The sequence below is a fragment of the Erpetoichthys calabaricus genome, chromosome 13, assembly GCF_900747795.2.
Source record: "Erpetoichthys calabaricus chromosome 13, fErpCal1.3, whole genome shotgun sequence".
Taxonomy (NCBI): domain Eukaryota; kingdom Metazoa; phylum Chordata; class Cladistia; order Polypteriformes; family Polypteridae; genus Erpetoichthys; species Erpetoichthys calabaricus.
The window spans coordinates 132,947,002-132,966,688 of record NC_041406.2 but is presented as its reverse complement, the minus strand read 5'-3'; the positions used below and the strand labels follow the sequence as shown (position 1 = coordinate 132,966,688).

The window sequence follows — 19,687 nt, the reverse complement described above, 5'->3', positions numbered from 1 at the left end:
TATGTATAATACAGTATGTTGACTTGTGCTTTTAATTAATGGGTAAAAATTCAGATAGAATAAAATGTTGCCAGAAAATGTTTGCAGCAGGTCAAAGAATCGGCTATTATTATTTGGAGGCACATGTGGTGCAAGAAAAACTAGATGGGCACACATAAAAATACAAACTACAGTATGTACACATACAGTGGTGTGAAAAACTATTTGCCCCCTTCCTGATTTCTTATTCTTTTGCATGTTTGTCACACAAAATGTTTCTGATCATAAAACACATTTAACCATTAGTCAAATATAACACAAGTAAACACAAAATGCAGTTTGTAAATGGTGGTTTTTATTATTTAGGGAGAAAAAAAAATCCAAACCTACATGGCCCTGTGTGAAAAAGTAATTGCCCCCTGAACCTAATAACTGGTTGGGCCACCCTTAGCAGCAATAACTGCAATCAAGCGTTTGCGATAACTTGCAATGAGTCTTTCACAGCGCTCTGGAGGAATTTTGGCCCACTCATCTTTGCAAAATTGTTGTAATTCAGCTTTATTTGAGGGTTTTCTAGCATGAACCGCCTTTTTAAGGTCATGCCATAGCATCTCAATTGGATTCAGGTCAGGACTTTGACTAGGCCACTCCAAAGTCTTCATTTTGTTTTTCTTCAGCCATTCAGAGGTGGATTTGCTGGTGTGTTTTGGGTCATTGTCCTGTTGCAGCACCCAAGATCGCTTCAGCTTGAGTTGACGAACAGATGGCCGGACATTCTCCTTCAGGATTTTTTGGTAGACAGTAGAATTCATGGTTCCATCTATCACAGCAAGCCTTCCAGGTCCTGAAGCAGCAAAACAACCCCAGACCATCACACTACCACCACCATATTTTACTGTTGGTATGATGTTCTTTTTCTGAAATGCTGTGTTCCTTTTACGCCAGATGTAACGGGACATTTGCCTTCCAAAAAGTTCAACTTTTGTCTCATCAGTCCACAAGGTATTTTCCCAAAAGTCTTGGCAATCATTGAGATGTTTCTTAGCAAAATTGAGACGAGCCCTAATGTTCTTTTTGCTTAACAGTGGTTTGCGTCTTGGAAATCTGCCATGCAGGCCGTTTTTGCCCAGTCTCTTTCTTATGGTGGAGTCGTGAACACTGACCTTAATTGAGGCAAGTGAGGCCTGCAGTTCTTTAGACGTTGTCCTGGGGTCTTTTGTGACCTCTCGGATGAGTCGTCTCTGCGCTCTTGGGGTAATTTTGGTCGGCCGGCCACTCCTGGGAAGGTTCACCACTGTTCCATGTTTTTGCCGTTTGTGGATAATGGCTCTCACTGTGGTTCGCTGGAGTCCCAAAGCTTTAGAAATGGCTTTATAACCTTTACCAGACTGATAGATCTCAATTACTTCTGTTCTCATTTGTTCCTGAATTTCTTTGGATCTTGGCATGATGTCTAGCTTTTGAGGTGCTACTTTGGTCTACTTCTCTGTGTCAGGCAGCTCCTATTTAAGTGATTTCTTGATTGAAACAGGTGTGGCAGTAATCAGGCCTGGGGGTGGCTACGGAAATTGAACTCAGGTGTGATACACCACAGTTAGGTTATTTTTTAACAAGGGGGCAATTACTTTTTCACACAGGGCCATGTAGGTTTGGATTTTTTTTCTCCCTAAATAATAAAAACCATCATTTAAAAACTGCATTTTGTGTTTACTTGTGTTATATTTGACTAATGGTTAAATGTGTTTGATGATCAGAAACATTTTGTGTGACAAACATGCAAAAGAATAAGAAATCAGGAAGGGGGCAAGTAGTTTTTCACACCACTGTATACCCAAGGAACTACACATACAAAGCATTTTGCAAAAAAAAAAAAAAGGTTCCAGCTTGCTCAGTCCAGGCCTGTATTTATCAAATGTCTCAGAGTAGGAAAATGTCCTAACTGAATCAAAAATCTCAAAAATGATGCAAATTTAGTCCTACTCTAAGGATTAGTAGTAATATAATGTTATCAGTTTTCCTAATTTAGGAAACTAATTGTAACTTCACCAGAATTTGGAGAGCTTGTGAGCTGTCCTAACTAAACAAGGAACTGGATGAAGATGGCATTCAGGTAGACATCAGCACTTGTGTTCCGGGAAAGGCGCAATTTTTGGAGAAGAACTCCGGACAACATTGAGCTTGTATCTTGATATTGATTTGAAGGAGGTAGAATAATATTCATAACAAAGATTGCACTTCATGTAAATGCTTCATCTATGTGGAAAAGACTTGCACTGTCAGCCGAAATGAGAGTGTTGGTAACATTTTTTTCTCCACAAGGAAAATGCAGTTTTGCCAATAGTGATGACTTGGCTATGTCACAACCAGCCATTTCTCTAATTTCTTACAAAATTTTGAATGCCCTTATTGTGCGTGAGGTAATGCACAGATGTATACATTTCTCCATCACTCCAAATGAGGTATTGTGAGCTTTGTTGGCCTGAATGGCCTGTTCTTGTCTAGAGTTTTCTAACAAGGACATGGGGGGAAAAATGAAAACAACACACAAAGTAATAGTACAAGAAATCAAAGCCAGTTCTCTGGAGCTAAGAGAAAGTAGCTTGAACCACTGCACCATCATTTCACACTTAAATAAAAAGTTTGTTTATTAAAATTATAAAACTATTAAAATATTTTTCTATGAAAATTGAGGCTATGTAGATTAAATATTTGTATTCAGAAAAAAAGTACTTTTTGTTCATAATATCAAAAACGAAAGATTCACATTCTTTCATTTTGGATTTTAATCTGCCTTTCTCTCTGAATGGATGGGAGTTAAAACGTATTTCGGAAAGTGTAGGTGATGTATTGCATCAAACCTCTGGGCAAGTAATAATTTATCTTTGTTCTGTATATTTAAAAGTATGCATTTGAACTGACCTTTTTTGGTATAATTTGTGCTTTTTTAATTGTGAATACTTACATAAGGAGATTGGTCTTACTCATGTCTAACAATTCTTCATGGAGAGTGTGATTTAATTAAGTATAAGAACCCAGTACACCATTCCAGTCTGCAACAGCCTGTTGATATCAATACAATTGTATATACCATTAGGGGGAAATTTGGCTTTTTACAGAAGCTCTTTAAAGAAATAAATAAATACACACACACACACCCCAACACACGCACACACACACACACAATGATCTAAATACACACCAGAATGACTAAAAATGAAGAAAATTGAAAAGAAGGAAATCTTTTGACTAGACAGTTACAGTCACAGTGAGGCATTATGCAGACATTTTGTTGTTGGTATAAAGGAGCCCCAGTAGTGTTTCCTGACACACTCCTGCTGAGTAATTTGTTGGCTTAAAGTACTCTGTGTTAGTGTATCAGAGAGGGGATGTACAGCATTGTTCATAATGGCACTCGTTTTTAATTCTCTCCTTTGCTATGCCCTTGAAGGGGTCCAGAGTGTGTCCAATAACTGAGCCTGCCCTTTTAATTAGGTTGTTGATTCAGTGGGCTTCTCGTGAAGGGATGTTACCATCCCGGCACATCACAGTGTAGAAAACACCCTGGTCATCACAAGAGTTGTAGAAGACGTGAAGTTATGTCGCTACCCATGTTAAAGGAATGTGATCTCCGCCTGCTCTGCCCTTATTATATAGTTTCCCTGTGTTATGAGACAAGTTCAGATGGACTACCAAGTACTTGTAGGAGTGCACCACCTCTACCTCTATAGCCACTCCCTGGCTAGTGACTGGACATGGAGTCTCTTTGATGCAATGAAAGTGAATAACCAGTTCTTTAGTTTTGCTGATGTTGAGTCTGCACCAAGAATCCATATTCTCCACCTGACTCATATACTCTGTTTCATCCCTTTTAACAAAACAAGGCGTTATCGCAGAATCATCTGAGACGTTTTGCAAGTGACATGACCTGGTGTTATGTTTATGGTCTGAGGTGTACAGAGTGAAGACAAAATTGGACAGGACTGTTCCTTGTGGTGCTGCAGGGTTGCTCACATCCATATCAGAAACACAATCCTTGAATCTCACAAAGTCCAGTCTACCTGAAAGTTAGTCCATCATCAAGGTCACCATAGGCTGATCCACCTGCATATCTCCGAAATTTAAAAAAAAAAAAGAAAAGCAATAAAAAAAGCATAATCCTCACAGTGCTGCCAACTTTATCGAGAAGACAATAAGCCTTGTGGAACAGATAGATAATTGAACCCCCGACTCTGCAGTGGGTCCAGGTGGTCTACCACAAAGGACTCATATAATCCAGGATAAGCTTCTCAAAGGTCTTCATGATGTGAGACGTAAGTGCCACTGGTCTGTATTCAATAGGTGAAGAGGCACCTGCCTTCTTTGGAACAGGAACAATACAGAATGTTTTCCAGAGGCACTCTCTGAAGCCTTAGGGACAGACTAAACATGTGACAGGGGACACCACAAAGTTGGTCAACGCAGGCCTTAAGAATTCGGACTGCCTCTCTCTGGTCCTGTGGCTTTTCCTATGTGCAGCTTCCTCATTTGTCTCCTTATGTGGTGTTCAGTTATAGACAGCCCATACAGATGGTCAAAGGTGGACTCATCATTGGCCATTCCAGTTGATGTGGTGGGAGTTGTTGATGTAGTAAGGGTGATTTGGGGAGAATGGCCATTGGAAAAAAGGTGGCAGAGGGAAAGAAAATCTATTAAAAATTAGTTCAGGGCATTAGCTTTGTTCTCATCCCGTTCTAGCACCTGAACCCTGGATTGCTAGAGTCCATGCTATGTTATCTGAAATTTTAAAAAGTGAAAGATATTTAAAGCATGTCCATGTTTCTTAGATTAATCCCTTTTTTGTCACCATCCACCCACAGCAGTCTGGGACTGCTTAAAAAAATATAAAATGCTGCATGAAGCAATGCAGCCATTTTTGTTTAAATCAGCAGAAAAGAGTGGATCTGTAACATCACTTATAGAAGAACACAAAATCCCAAGTATCAACAGAGCATTGTAAGTTACAGGTGAACCATGCATGACCAACTGGTCCTATAAATGCTGCGTTAATTCAAGGGATTGTTTCAAAGTACCAACGTGAAAGAGTGATAAAGACAGAAAAACATTACTGTTCTCCTTTATGGAAATCAAGCTACCTTATCAGACACAAAGTTACTGCTTTATTTTCACAATAGTATACTGTGATAATCTGTAGTTTGCAAAATGTGGTTTGGCTTAAGTTTATAACTTGACATCTTTCACTGTTTAATTCTGTACCAGACTGTACAGTTAGTTCACCTATGGTTTGCAACACTGTTAGGAGTTTTGCATAAGAGGTTTTTATGTGGTACATTCCTGCAGTTCCTTTCTTGAAGGAGAGATTCTTTACATAAATACGACTTAAATATTTAAAGCTTCTGTAAAAAAATGTTCTTTAGTAATTATAAAACACAAAACAAGAACTGTTTAATGTACCAATGTCATGAAAGCAAAGTAACTTTTGCAAGATGCTTGGAAGCAGTGTTTAGAAACATTTTTTAAGTGACAGATATAACCTTCATTAAGAAAAAGCTTCACAAATTGCATACCATTTCAGGGTTGCCAGTACTTTTGAGTAGATGAAACTCCAAATGCTGTTTTTGTAAAGCTCGGGGAATGCAATTTTTTTGTGTTGTGATTTGATGAATTATATGATTTATCCCAAATACAGTTTTTCAAAACAGCCTGTAATTCTAATTTCATTGGATGGATTAAGAGCAGAATATCTAATGACCTGGAGTAAAATTGTTCCAGTCTTGGATAAACTAAGTGAGTATAATTGTACACCTTTTTTATAAAATATCTACTAAATCTATCCTGTAAGTAGTAAATGCGAACATCAGTTGTTAAGTGGAAATATATATTTTTTTCTTTTTGCAGACTAATTTACATTTTTATACAGTTTTATGGTTATCCTGTACAGTTAAATTTAAAAATAGTTTTTAGGTTTATTCAAATATTTTTTGGTTTCTTTCACCAACATGTAAATGAAATGAAAATGAAGTGGTAGCAATACTGCCTCTTAGGTCCAGAGGCCTGGGCTTAATTCCCTGCTTTGTCATGTCTGTGTGACGTTTTCATATTCTAATATTCCCAACATATCAAAGATGGGCAAGCATTTGAAATTTGCGACATTACCCATAAGAGAGTGTGCTAAATTGTATTGGTATTCCATCCAATGCTGGTTGTCACCTTTAGCCTAGGACTGTTGGGATAAACAGTGGTTTAATGTAACGCTGTAAAGGATAAATGTGGGATCAAAAAAATGATTATTGGGTCATCATCATCATCATCATCATCATTATCTTTGTTTTCAGGTTTACCTGCTTGTTTGTCAAATCTGTTAACTTCACTAACTATAGTGCTGAGCATATTTTTGGGGTGAAACCCATTTTTCTCATGTCACCTGACACCACCTCTAACCTTATCATCTTTGGCCTTCCTCTGGGTCTCATCTCTCCCATCTCCATATTGGTGTACCCAGACCACCCTCTACTTGTTACACCCCATGCTTTAACCATCTTGATCTGTTTCCCCTCAGCATAACATCTATTGTTTTCATAATAAGTGATGTTCAGAATTCATCTACCTCACATTCCGTAATACTCCATGAATCCACCTGATTATTCTCTTCCTTTTTTTCAGCTTTGCTTCTCACATCTTATTTTTAAACAGCATACTCCCCTTCATACATACTTCCTAAACTTTCCAATCAATGTTGAAATGGATGAATCAGAAGTTAGAATGGTGCACAGCTCCCAGAATTTCTTCCTTGCACCTCTCCCTTTCACTGTCATTGCAGTACCCACACTTTTTGTTTGCATTGAGCTTGCTGCCTAGGTAGCAGAACTGTCCTATTTTCTCAAAAGCAACTCCATAACCAATATCTGAATTTACACTAAGCACACCAGCATTCTCTATTGCTCTATTTAAGATTCACTGCCCACAGCCTTCCCTTCATACAAATGAATCTTTAATGCACTCACAGCTCACACTTTTGCATTGGACTGAGATTCTCCCAGCACTTTTCCTGCACATGCACCCATCTCCCCCACATCTCCTGTCTCTACACCTCCAACTATCACCTTCTTTTTCCCTGAATTTACTTTGAAGTCTTATGCTTCAAAACAAACTTTTCTTTATTTCAGTATCTTCTCCTTCTATTCCTCTTTATTTTTTGATATCAATATGAGATCATCAGTGTACAAGAGCTCATATGGCAGGCAATCCTTCACTCATGTCTCTAGCCACTGCCTCCATTGCTATCATGAAAACAAATGGACTTGGGACAGATCCCTTGTGCAGTCCTACCTTCACCTCCAGATTTTAGTTATACGTGTCTACTGCTTTGACCAAGTTCATTCTCCGTCATCCCTTTGTCCAACTGCAGACTTCTGTTGTTTTTAACCAGACATTATTTATTGCTTCCCACAAGCCATTCATGCTTTGCATCTCTCACATTTGTATTTCATCAGGGCTGTACTGGAGCAGACATGTTTCAGGTTGGGTGCCCTTCCTGACAACATCATCCTTTAGTTGCCTTTTATAACATGTAAGAGGGATGTTGTTCTTATTCTAACCCTATCTAATGGATGAAAGAGACTGATAAATTTTAGCATTGAAGAAATACAGTTAATATACTGTATACTGCTCAAAAAATTAAAGGAACACTTTTTAATCAGAGTATAGCATCAAGTCAATGAAACGTCTAGGCTATTGATCTGGTCAGTTAAGTAGCAGAGGGGGCTGTTAATCAGTTTCAGCTGCTTTGGTGTTAATGAAATTAACAACAGGTGTGCTAGACGGGCAACAATGAGATAACCCCCAGAACAGGAATGGCGTAACAGGTGGAGGCCACTGACAGACATTTTTCCCTCCTCATCTTTTCTGACTGTGTTTTCACTAGTTTTGCATTTAGCTCTGGTCAGTGTCATTACTGGTAGCATGAGGCGATACCTGGACCCTACAGAGGTTGCACAAGTAGTCCAACTTCTCCAGAATGGCACCTCAATACGTGCCATTGCCAGAAAGTTTGCTGTGTCTCCCAGCACAGTCTCAAGGCCATGGAGGAGATTCCAGGAGACAGGCAGTTACTGTAGAAGATCTGGACAGGGCCGTAAAAGGTCCTTAACTCATCAGCAGGACTGGTATCTGCTCCTTTGGGCAAGGGGGAACAGGATGAGCACTGCCAGAGCCCTACAAAATGACCTCCAGCAGGCAAATTGTGTGAATGTCTCTGACCAAACAATCAGAAACAGACTTCATGAGGGTGGCCTGAAGGCCCAACATCCTCTAGTGGGCCCTGTGCTCACTGCCTGGCACCGAGGAGCTCGATTGGCATTTGCCATAGAATACCAGAATTGGCAGGTCCACCACTGGCGTCCTGTGGTTTTCACAGATGAGAGCACATTCACCCTGAGCACATGTGACCAATGTGAAAGGGTCTGGAGAAGCCGTGGAGAATGTTATGCTGCCTGTAACATCGTTCAGCATGACCGGTTTGGTGGTGGGTCAGTGATGGTCTGGGGAGGCATATCCATGGAGGGACGCACAGACCTCTACAGGTTAGACAACGGCACCTTGACTGCCATTAGGTATCGGGATGAAATCCTTGGTCCCATTGTCAGACCCTATGCTGGTGCAGTGGGTCCTGGTGCACAACAATGCCGGCCTCATGTGGCAAGAGTATGCAGGCAGTTCCAGGAAGATGAAGGAATTGATACCATTGACTGGCCCTCACACTTGCCTGACCAAAATCCAATAGAACACCTCTGGGACATTATGTTTCGGTCCATCCGACACCGCCAGGTTGCACCTCAAACTGTTCAGGGGCTCAGTGATGCCCTGGTCCAGATCTGGGAGGAGATCCCCCAGGACAACATCCATCATCTCATTAGGAGCATGCCCCGACATTTGCAGGCATGCATACAAGCACGTGGGGGCCATACAAACTACTGAGAACGATTTTGAGTTGCTGCAATGAAATTTCAGCAAAATGGACTAACCTGCTGCATCATTTTTTCACTTTGATTTTCGAGGTGTCTTTGAATTCAGCCCTCTGTAGGTTGATAATTTCCAATTCCATCAAACAATGTGACATCTATTTGTTCCTAACACATCACCCAGTCCATATCAGTACAGATATCCAGCATGATTTTTTCCCATTGAGATCTGATGTATGTTCAAAGTGTTCCTTTCATTTTTTTGAGCAGTTTATTTGTGAATGGGAGCCAATCAAATATATAAAATATATCTGCCAGAACATTAGATAATGTCTTTTGTTTCTTCATTAGAAACATGTGGAACACATTCTCCTTATATGCAAGCAATTTTTCCTACGAAGACATTTCCAAACCATTACACTATTGTCACAGTAAGTATACCCAGAAACAATGTACAGTATATTGATTCTTATTGTTAAATTATGCTTAAATGGTGCTTTCATCATACTAGTTATGTGCGTAAATGTGTGAATGATTGCTCACTGACAAGTGTAACACATGTTAAGAAAACTTTCTGTAAATCACGTTGCTCTCCTAACGTGTTACATTTGTGCGCACTGTTAATACTCGAAACGTTTACTGTATAGTAGCCGGTAAAAGTCAATGAGCAATCATTCAAAATGCTAGCACTATAAAAATTGCCAGACTTAGTGTTAGTAAATGAAATCACCAAATTTTAGCTGTTTCACAGTAAGTAATAACAGTAACATTCATAAAAGAACTGCCACATCAATGAAGCAAAGTTTGCAAAGCTTGTATTTTTACCTGAAAGATGCGACTCAGTCTTTCTGCAGTTATGTCCTCGTCCCGGAGTGTCACTCTTTTACTGTTCCGAAAAACAACGTAATGATCTATCCTCTGCTGATGCCATGCAGTGTACCTTCAAGGCCGTCGATCGATGTGTTGTGAGGAGGAGGACTGTTCATACGTGTCGTCAAAAATCGCGCAGAAGAAGAAGCACCTCTGGTTTCAGACAACGAAATTGCGTCTGTTTTGTTGTTTTTGAGCTATAACACTTTCATTATTTGAATCACAAATAAATCGAGAAAAGTATATGTAATTTTAAGTTTATGACTGCTATTTGTTACCACAGAATTAAAAAATACTTTATTTTCCATCATTTTATTCTTTAATCAAAAATCAAAATCTGAAAATTCCTTTCATTTTCGTTTTTTCGTTTTTGATTCTAAAATGAAATTTCAAATACCAAAAAGTACACAGACCAAACTGAACGGCAAATGTAAACAAGCACCGTGTCATTCACAGTGTCATTTTAATTATGACATTGACACACCAAGATGGGTAATGAAAATGAAAAGACAAAAAACAAAATTTAATGACAAAGGAGGATTTAATTTTATTTTTAAAATTTTCACTAATGACTCTTATGTGTGTGTAAGATGAAATTGCAAATGGAGTTATTTCATTTGATTTATAATATTTGCAGAATCCTTGTGCAGATTTAAAATGGCAAAAGAGACCTTGCATTTTCATTTTATAATTTTAACTTTCATTTCCTTTTTTTTAATCAGAAATACCTCCTAGGTGGAAGGGGCACATTGGTGCATATTGGCATTGGCATTTTGAGGTCTTTGTAGTTGCGTCACAGAGCTGTCAGTTAGTGCCTTTGCTTTTGTTCAGCCCTACAAGCACATTTTTAATTTTTTTTTATTTGCCCACCGTACCTTTGATTTTATCATAAGCCTGAATACTCTAAACCAAAATGCTAAACTTTCTGCTTTAATATAGAGGTGGTACCATCTTCTAATCAATAACTAACCAATTACAGTTAGAGCATTAAAACAATCTAGACGAGAACAGGTCATTGAGCCCAACAAAGCGTGTCAATTCTACCCTCTTAATTCTCAATTTATTCTTAATTAAAACATCAAGTCTGGTTTTAAAAGTCTCTAAAGTCCTACTGTATACAGCACTACTTGGTAACTTCTTCCATGTGTCTGTGGTTCTCTTTGTGAAGAAAAAATTCCTAATGTCTGTGCAAAGTTTACTCTTAACAAGTTTTAAACTGCTTGCTCATACTCTAGTTGAACTCATTTTAACGTAATAGTCATGATCCACTGTACTAATTCCCTTCATAATTTTGAACACATCAATCAAGTCTCCTCTTAATCTCCTTTTGCTTAAACTGAAAAAGCTCAGCTTTTTAAATCTTTCCTCATCTTTGGACTTTTTCTAGTTCTTCTACATCTTTTTTTGTACCTTGAAGTACAAAATTGCACACAGTACTCCAGATAAGGTCTAACCAGTGAATTGTAAAGCTGGAGCATAACCTCATTTGACTTTTACTCTATACATCGTGCTATATGACCTTACATTTTTTTAGCCTTCTTAATGGCTTCTGAACATTATCTGAAAGTTGATAGTGACTCCTAAATCCTTCTCATAAGGTTCAATTTATTTTCAGACCTCCCATTGTGTATTCATACCCAACATTTTTACTTTCTACATACTGCATACTACATTTACTTACATTAAATTTCATCTGCTGCAAATCTTTCCAAGCCTGTAGCTGTATGTTGTCTAAGTTCCTCTGTAATGATTCAACAGATTCCAGATTATCTGCCAATCCAGACCGGGACACCCCTGCACCATATGTACCAGGGGGGCAAGGGTGGGAAACCCAGTATCTCCCCCTGGATGCTAGATGGCAGCCTCCTTGGGTTGCAGTGGTGCTTTGGACTCCCACAGGACTTCATGGGGGTTGGAGTTCTGTGCAGCCTTGTTGGGTTCTGCAGGTGCTGCCAGGGGGTGCTAAAACAGGAGCTGCTGGCCTCTTTTGGGCACTGGTTTTTTCCACACCCGGAAGTGCAGCCAGATATCGTCAATCAAGCACCTGGAGCACTTTCGGGTACCCAATAAAAGGGAGCCAGCGACCACCACTCAGCGGCCAGAGTTGGGAGGAGGAGGAGGAGGACGAAGCTAGATGGGAGGAGTGGTGGTGGAAGAGAGAGAGAGAGAGGATTGTGCTTTACATTGTGTGTCTTGTGCTTGGGACTGTGTTGTGTCTAGGGGGATTACGGGGAAGACGTGCCGTCGAGCTGAAGAAAAATAAAAAGTTTCTTTATTTTATACGTGCCTCCCGTGTAAAATCTGTGTTGGGTTGGGCGCAATATAGCGCCTCTCTTACTCTATATATATATATATATATATATATATATATATATATATATATATATATATAGTATCTCAGATCATAGGCATGTTATATAGTACCTGACAAATAATATTAAGAAAACATTTCACACATTTCGACTTTTGTCCGTACACCATGTTTTAGTGTGAATTCTACGCACAGTGTTATGCATGAGGCCTGTGGCCTTGCGCTCACTTTCTGGAAGGAAGGCTATCTGTTCTTTTGATCTGAAGAGGAGGAGGAGGAGGTTGCAAGCATGCGTTGATTACAGCATGTTGCCACACCCACCACATGATCTGGAAAGGATGCGAATGGTCATTGTCACTGCTTGTATGCTGCGTGTGTTTAAGTGAAGGCTCCCATTTGAATAAATGCTGTAAGAATGTTCTTGTCTTCACAACAATAAAGCTGATTTTTTTCAGAAACCTGGGCTCACCTCCTTCTCTTCTGTGCAAGTCTGTGACCCACAAATCACAATATGTATATGTATACCAGTTATAAACATATATTATTCTGGTGACATTAGTGGTTTAAAGCATGTTGTTTGGCTATAATTTGCACACGTTTGCTTACATAACGCAAAACCTAATATGAAGGCATAGGTTTTACAAAACTTGATTGTGAAAAAAGCTTTTATTAATTTTGAAGAAGTTAGAAATGGAGAGTAATAACTTTACCTTGGAGTCTATTAAGTTTGGACAAACTTTACGTGGCATACAATCGCTGTGCTAACTTTGTTGCCATAATCCTATCGAGCGACTCATAAAAATAACTATATTATTGCATAATGTGAATTTCCCATCGGGATTAATAAAGTATCTATCTATCTATCTATCTATCTATCTATCTATCTATCTATCTATCTATCTATCTATCTATCTATCTATCTATCTATCTATCTATCTATCTATCTATCTATCTATCTATCTATCTATCTATCTATCTAATGCTGTTATGCCATTGGTTTCCTCAAATCGGCATCAAAGCATTTAATGTGATGTCACTTTGATGTTTTGTCTGCTTGACCATTCAGTTTTACAGCTTTGATAACAGATAACTAAGCCTAGTAAATTTCCAGGAATTATTCTAAGTCTTCACCTGGAGGGGTTCACTATATTCATTTGTGTCAGCAATTTAAAAGTGAATTCTTGAGAATGGAGGCACCAGTTCTACTTTGCACTTCGTAAGAAAAGGGAATGGAATGTTTTAGCTTGCCAGGGACTGTCTTGCAAAATATCAAGTGGCTGTAAATCTGACTTTTTCTCATAGAATTTTCTTCAAGCATATTTTGGAGTCCTAAGCAGCCCAATTCATGTTCATCTTCTCTATGCTTCCTCTAAATATAAATGCCACATCTTTTTTTGCCATTCCTGATGATAAGTTTAATTAGTTGATTATGACATCTTGTGAGCACTCTAATCTATTTAATTTGGCTATTACTAGAGGGAAAAGTTGAAACCTTAAAAAACAAATTGATTAAAGACTTTTCTTAATTTTTGTTTGAGTAGCCAGTGTCCTGAGGAGCCTTGAAAAAACTTGGCCTTCCCATAGTATTTTTGTCCTTTGTTAATATTATTTTAACAATTTCTGAATCATGTTGTGCAATAAATACTTTACTTCCAAATAAACCTGAGAGTAGGCATGTCAGAAGAACCGAGACTTTTGGTACCAGTCGATACCAATGTTCTAAAAGCATAACAGTTCTAGCTTTTTTCAGCATCAGTTGTACCAAATGTCGGCTCATGTGTGATTACAAATAGATGAATTTCGAGAAGGCAAAGTAATACTTGAGAAAAATGTGAATAACGACTACATATAACATGTGACTGAGAGAATCAAGTTTATTGTTATAAAAAGCCAAAATGCAAATACAAGCTTTTGTTATTACTACTTATATTCATTTATGGAGTCACTTTATAAATATTTTAATATGTGCTTTGTCAGCGCAATGATGTAACTGATAAAGATGTAATATAAGTTTTAATTGTTCAACCTTGTAGCGTCACGATGTTGTAAAAGGAGACAAAATGATGATGTGATAAATCGCTTTTTAATACCGTGTCCTACACCAACCCCACAAAGAAACAAAGGCCTCGCATTCATTCTCTGATTACATCAAACCCATCCCTGGATGTACTTTTAAGCATCCATCCATTTTCCAACCAGTTTATACAGTCATGAGGGAAATGTTGCATGTGCCATACACTGTGCTTACAGGTCTGTGTGCGTTGGCAGTGCAAACAGATGTTACAAGCAAAAGTTGAGGTAACACTCGAACAAAATGGTTATTTGGCTTGTCTGTTATTTGAGCTGCTCCATTTGTTAATACCAAAAATTAAACTTATTTAGTGCTACAAAGCACTGTGATTATGCTTTTAACAGGACAGGCAAAACTCCATGGCTGAATATAGATATACAAATGCTAAATTTGCATCGTTTGAATGTTTGTTTAGTAAGTGTAGTATTTTGCAAGAAAATTCAACACTCTGCTGTGGGATCTTGATAACCTTTATTTAACAAACATAGTCTTACAGTCACAAAACTCTATGTACTTGCCGTGTTTCCCCGCTCTCTCTTTCGGCTTCCAGCATCCCTTTTCCTGCAGCCTACGTTACATACCTAACACTTAAAGTATTGCATACAAATTATCCCACAGTAAACAGTATTTTTCAGTTACTAGAGAGAATAATTTGCAGATCCATGTGGAAATATTTATAGCTTATCTTAGGGATATTAGGAACAGAAATCCTGGAAAAAACAGACATGGAGAATGTATAGCTTCACTCACACACCATTTGAATTACACCAAGCTCTATGACAATGTGAAGAAGCAGCACTTAATACTTTATCTTCCCAAGGTAGAGAAAGAATGACCATTATTCTTGAGTTTTGATAACTCCAATATAATATTTTGATTTCAGTAAGAAAATAAGTGCAAATGGATACTTCCTACTTTCTTTTGGATCTTTCTGGTGCTGAATGGCTGTACTGATTTGGGTTTGTCTTGAACAGCTTGTACATGAGAAGAGCTGTCAGTTGTAAGACAAGTGTAGCAAAAGGGATCACAATGCATATCTGCTGCACTGTAACAAATGACACAAAAATGATTTTTCCACTTTCTGTGGGACTGCTTTTGATATTTAAGTAGAGCAGTTGCACTATAATATGCTGTGTGAATATGAAGGAATCATAGTAGCAGGGCTAAGAAATTATTCTGGAAAGTCTGATAAGATAATTGCATCTTTATATTCAAAAAGACAAAAAGTAAAGTTTGGATGAATTTAGAGTATGTGGATCTGTTTTGATGTTTTCAGCAATGTTTTAGGGTACATTGAGAGAAATATTATGCTGCTTAAAGATGAAGATGAAAATGGTACGATTAATATTTTAATAAGAAGTGCACAACATAACTGTTAGATACACATCTGTCTCACAGTGAATGTATGTGATCATATGAATTTTGTTTCCATCACTTTGTTGTGTATCAGGTTAATAATAATGGTAGTTTTGTTATTCTTTATGATTCTAGGTCTAAGGTTTGGTGCAAGTTATAAAAGGAGAAGATTTCTATTTTGAATTTCAATGCCTAGCATGCTATATTTTGCAATAATTTCACTTCACGTGCTCCAAGGCGCTAGAAGCACCACATAGACATTTTTAATTCTAGTGGGTTACAAACTCTCATGGATTTCCCTTCTCAATGTATATTATCCATATCTCACTCACTCAGCATTATCTTACCTATGGATGCTTTCTGTCAGGCATTTATTGAGTAATACATTTGAACTCATTTATTCTGTAATGGTTTATTTGTTCATAATTATTGATTACTACCAGAGGCACTGCTAGAGATTTTGGGCTTCATGGAAAAAACAATGACTAAACCAACTCCGCACAATGGTTGTGTCACCGCATCAATTCACCCCCAGTCAAAAATTAATTGAAGCTTTTAATAACTTTACCTTTGCTTACTAGGCCTGTCAAATTAGCCAAAAAATAAGGTTTGAATATTCAATTTAAAAATAAGTAAATATTTGCATATATTTGAAATTAGGGTAACAATTCTAGGTCTTACTTGTTTGAACACCTTTTTAATGTGTTATAATTACATGCTGTAATTTTTTTTTTCCCTAGCTAAGTGACTTTTTGCTCCTTGAGTCGAGATGACAATCTTTTATATAAATTGAGGCACTGCAACTCAGTTCAGTGAGATGTCAGTTTTCATGTCTCACAAATAAAATAACTAAATATACATAAAGTAACTGAAGTTAATTGGAAACTCTAAATAAGCCCAGTGTAAATGTGAACGAGTGTGCACTGTGATAGACTGATGCCCCATTTAGGGTTAGTTCCCACCTTTGACAAAGTACTGCTGGGATAGGCACTGTTTTCCAATGAGCTTGGGCTAGATAAGAAAATGTTATTTCTACAAAGCATTTTTGTAAATTTCTTAGGAGACACAAGTTTTGTTTGCTTCTATTTTACTTTTCAAATTTCTCCCTTATAGCAATATTGTCCTCCTCTAGTTTGACAAATGATGAAAAATTGTGGCAAAATGTGAAGACAAGCAATAGTCATTACTTAATTGTGGTCTGTGCTAATATTTGTTTTATATAATTATATACAGCAAACTATGAATAGAAATATATCTTTTCAAATGTAAATGTATTTTACCAGCATATAAAATTTACTGGTGTTCAACAAGTTCCTCAAGAGTCTGGACTTGATAAGCAGGTTGGGTGCAGGATGGATGGATTCCTGTACTCTGTAGCAATAATTTTGTATACTGCTGTGTTATTAGCTTCTTCAACCTTTTGAAAAATGTCATGTGGGTCAGAAAGACAATAGGGAGACAGAGAAAAACACCTAGGTTAGAGATTTTGCCGTACATATCAAATATGGGTAAGACATATGCCATATTATTGTAGATAGTACCCTAGACGTTAAAGTCTCCAAAGGCATCAAAGTGAGAGAACATGTGTTTTCTACAGTAGTAGAAAACCTATTCAGATTCCTCAAGGATGCTAGGGAGCAGTAAGTAAATTAAACAAGGTTAGTGGCAAGATGGCAGTTTGGATCCATTGTGCTCGATTATCTAAGAGAAAAAGGGCGAAACTTTGAAATACAGTTAGGTGTGAGAAAGCAGTTTAATCTAGGTTTGATGAGGACTACTGCAATTTAAAATAAATCAGTCTAACTTGGAAGCATCACTTTTTAAACACAGGTCAGGGATTAGTGATTCAGAAAAATAACAGGGAAAAATAGGGAAGAATTTGAAAAGGTTAGCCATTAGCCATGGCTGAACTTCTGCATGTGCTAACCTGGGGCGCAGCATGAGATCCTGGAACTGGTCAAGATGTATGAAAAAATATTTGTTCTTTGTTTTTCAGAGAAATATTCCTGCCACTAGACTGGCTGATCCAGTCTGTTTCAACCAATTTACCATTATCCCTTAAATACATTTTCTACCTCTAGTCACACATACTTCATTATCCCTGAAGTTATGCATCTCCAGTGAACTGCAGTTTGTGAGGGAAGGTGGCTGTTGGACAACTGACTGCTTGAGGAAAGCCTCTCCTTGAAAAAGAAATCCCCTTTATCAAATGTACAGATTCTTTTTAATGCGGACCCACAATATAACATTTATTTCTCTATCACTAATTTAAATTGTCTATTCTTAACACTTGCTAACCTTTGGAGATATTCAGTTCACTGCTGCAATGTACTTTAACCCGGGACTATGGTCCACTGCCTTCTATCAGTAGTTCCTTCAGACCTCACATCAGTATGACTGTCATGGTAGCCTTCCTATTGCAAGTGTGCTCTCTCCCTCACCCTAACTGACCTAACCGAGAAAGGAACTTTGCTCCCAGTCCCCGTTGTCAGAATAGAGCAATTATGCAGGTAGGAAAGCAGGCTGTGATAAATTTGAATCTTTAAACATTATTCAAACAATGCCATAAACATAAGCAAAATAATGTGTGAACACTGCAGAACCTACTGCTATATGTTTAGTATTTCCAGGCAGCCCATCGCTTGCACAGTTTAAGTGTCAGCAGTAGCTCATAGCATTCTTGGATTCACTTTCTTCTACTGCTGTCTCTCTCTTATCAACTCTTTTATTAATTTTATAAAGCTAATCTAGGTGTGCTGTAGTCATTCTGTTTCAAAAGAAAATTTGTCTTTTTTAAAATTTAAAATTCTTGCTCCTGAAAAGTACTTTCAGAGCTCATATGCTCTTGCCATTAGAGTCAGGAGGTGTTAGCAAGGCATGCTTGTGTAACTCAGAAAAAGGTAGTTATAAGAAGTGCTCTTGTTTCATCATAAATTGCACATTGTTGTAGATGCGGCTACCTAAATCTTACAACCAAACACTTCACAACAGTAGCAGTCCTAAAATTCTACAGTTACAGTGCCTTAGAGCTTTTACACTTTCTACTTAAGTTATTTATCAAAACAGTCAGTTATTTTTTGAGCAAACACCAAATCAGTAAAAACAAATGTAACAAAAGAAGAAAGAGAAGAATTATTTAACAAGCAACATGTATGTCAAAATATTTACAAAATACTATATATACATTTTTGTGTGCTTATCAGAAAATTATTTTTTATACTGCTTGTTCTTATCCATAAAAATGGTTCTGAATTAATGAACATATTTTTTAACAGGGTTTGTATGCAGAATCCCATGGATTAATTGATAACAGCATGTATGATCCTGCCTTCAATGCATCCTTCAGCCTTAGCAATAGTGAAAAATCCCAACCACGCTGGTATCTTGGTCAACCTGTAAGTATTTCTTTTATGCATTTGCAATTAACCATAATACAAGTGATTAATAATTGACACTTTTAAGCCCAAAATTAAAACATCCTAAATTTATATAATAAAGAAATCAACTTTCTGAACACAATAGATTCAAAACAATTCCTTAAAACATGCCATTCATACTATAAAATATCACAAAATTTCCGCAACTATGAAACGAATTGAACAAGAAGAAATAAATATCCAGTATTTAAACTGCAAATATTAAGAAAATAATGTAGTATTTGAAAAAACACTGGGTTGTGGAAGGATTGCATATCAGATTAAAGAGAGAAAGGGAAAGTAATTCCTCCTAAATCGCTTGCAGGGCGTATATACATCACCCTGTTATGTACTTTAAATACCCAAGATTTGGGCATATAGCATGAACATGTTAATAAAAAGCAACATCATACTAAATGTAGTGCTGAGCACTATGGTCAGTATCAAGCTAATGAAATGTTTTATTTCTGAAAGAAGTCATAAAACAGCAAATTTTGGAGTGTATTAATTTTCAAGAGGCAAACAAGATACAGACCGTTAGATTTGAGCAGAACATAATTATATGCAGAAGCTCTTTGAAGGTCTGAAACAACAGGTAATATCAAAGGCTGAGGATGAGCAGGAAGTTGAATTAAATAAGCATCTCAGAACATATATGAGTACAGTAATGAAATGCTTGTGTGATATGTGCATAGCGTGTATTGCCAAATTAGATCCGTGGTTTGCT

The 19,687-nt window shown here is 37.5% G+C and overlaps 1 protein-coding gene across 1 annotated transcript in view; it reads left to right on the top strand.

The window, feature by feature from the left end:
- LOC114663832 (ectonucleotide pyrophosphatase/phosphodiesterase family member 3-like) overlaps window positions 1-19,687 on the top strand; it is a 196,643-nt gene that overhangs the window by 48,548 nt on the left and 128,408 nt on the right. The window contains exons 6-8 of the mRNA XM_051935499.1: window positions 5,666-5,763; window positions 9,288-9,367; window positions 18,820-18,939. Coding sequence (XP_051791459.1) covers window positions 5,666-5,763; window positions 9,288-9,367; window positions 18,820-18,939 — 298 coding nt within the window. The remainder of the gene's footprint in view (window positions 1-5,665; window positions 5,764-9,287; window positions 9,368-18,819; window positions 18,940-19,687) is intronic.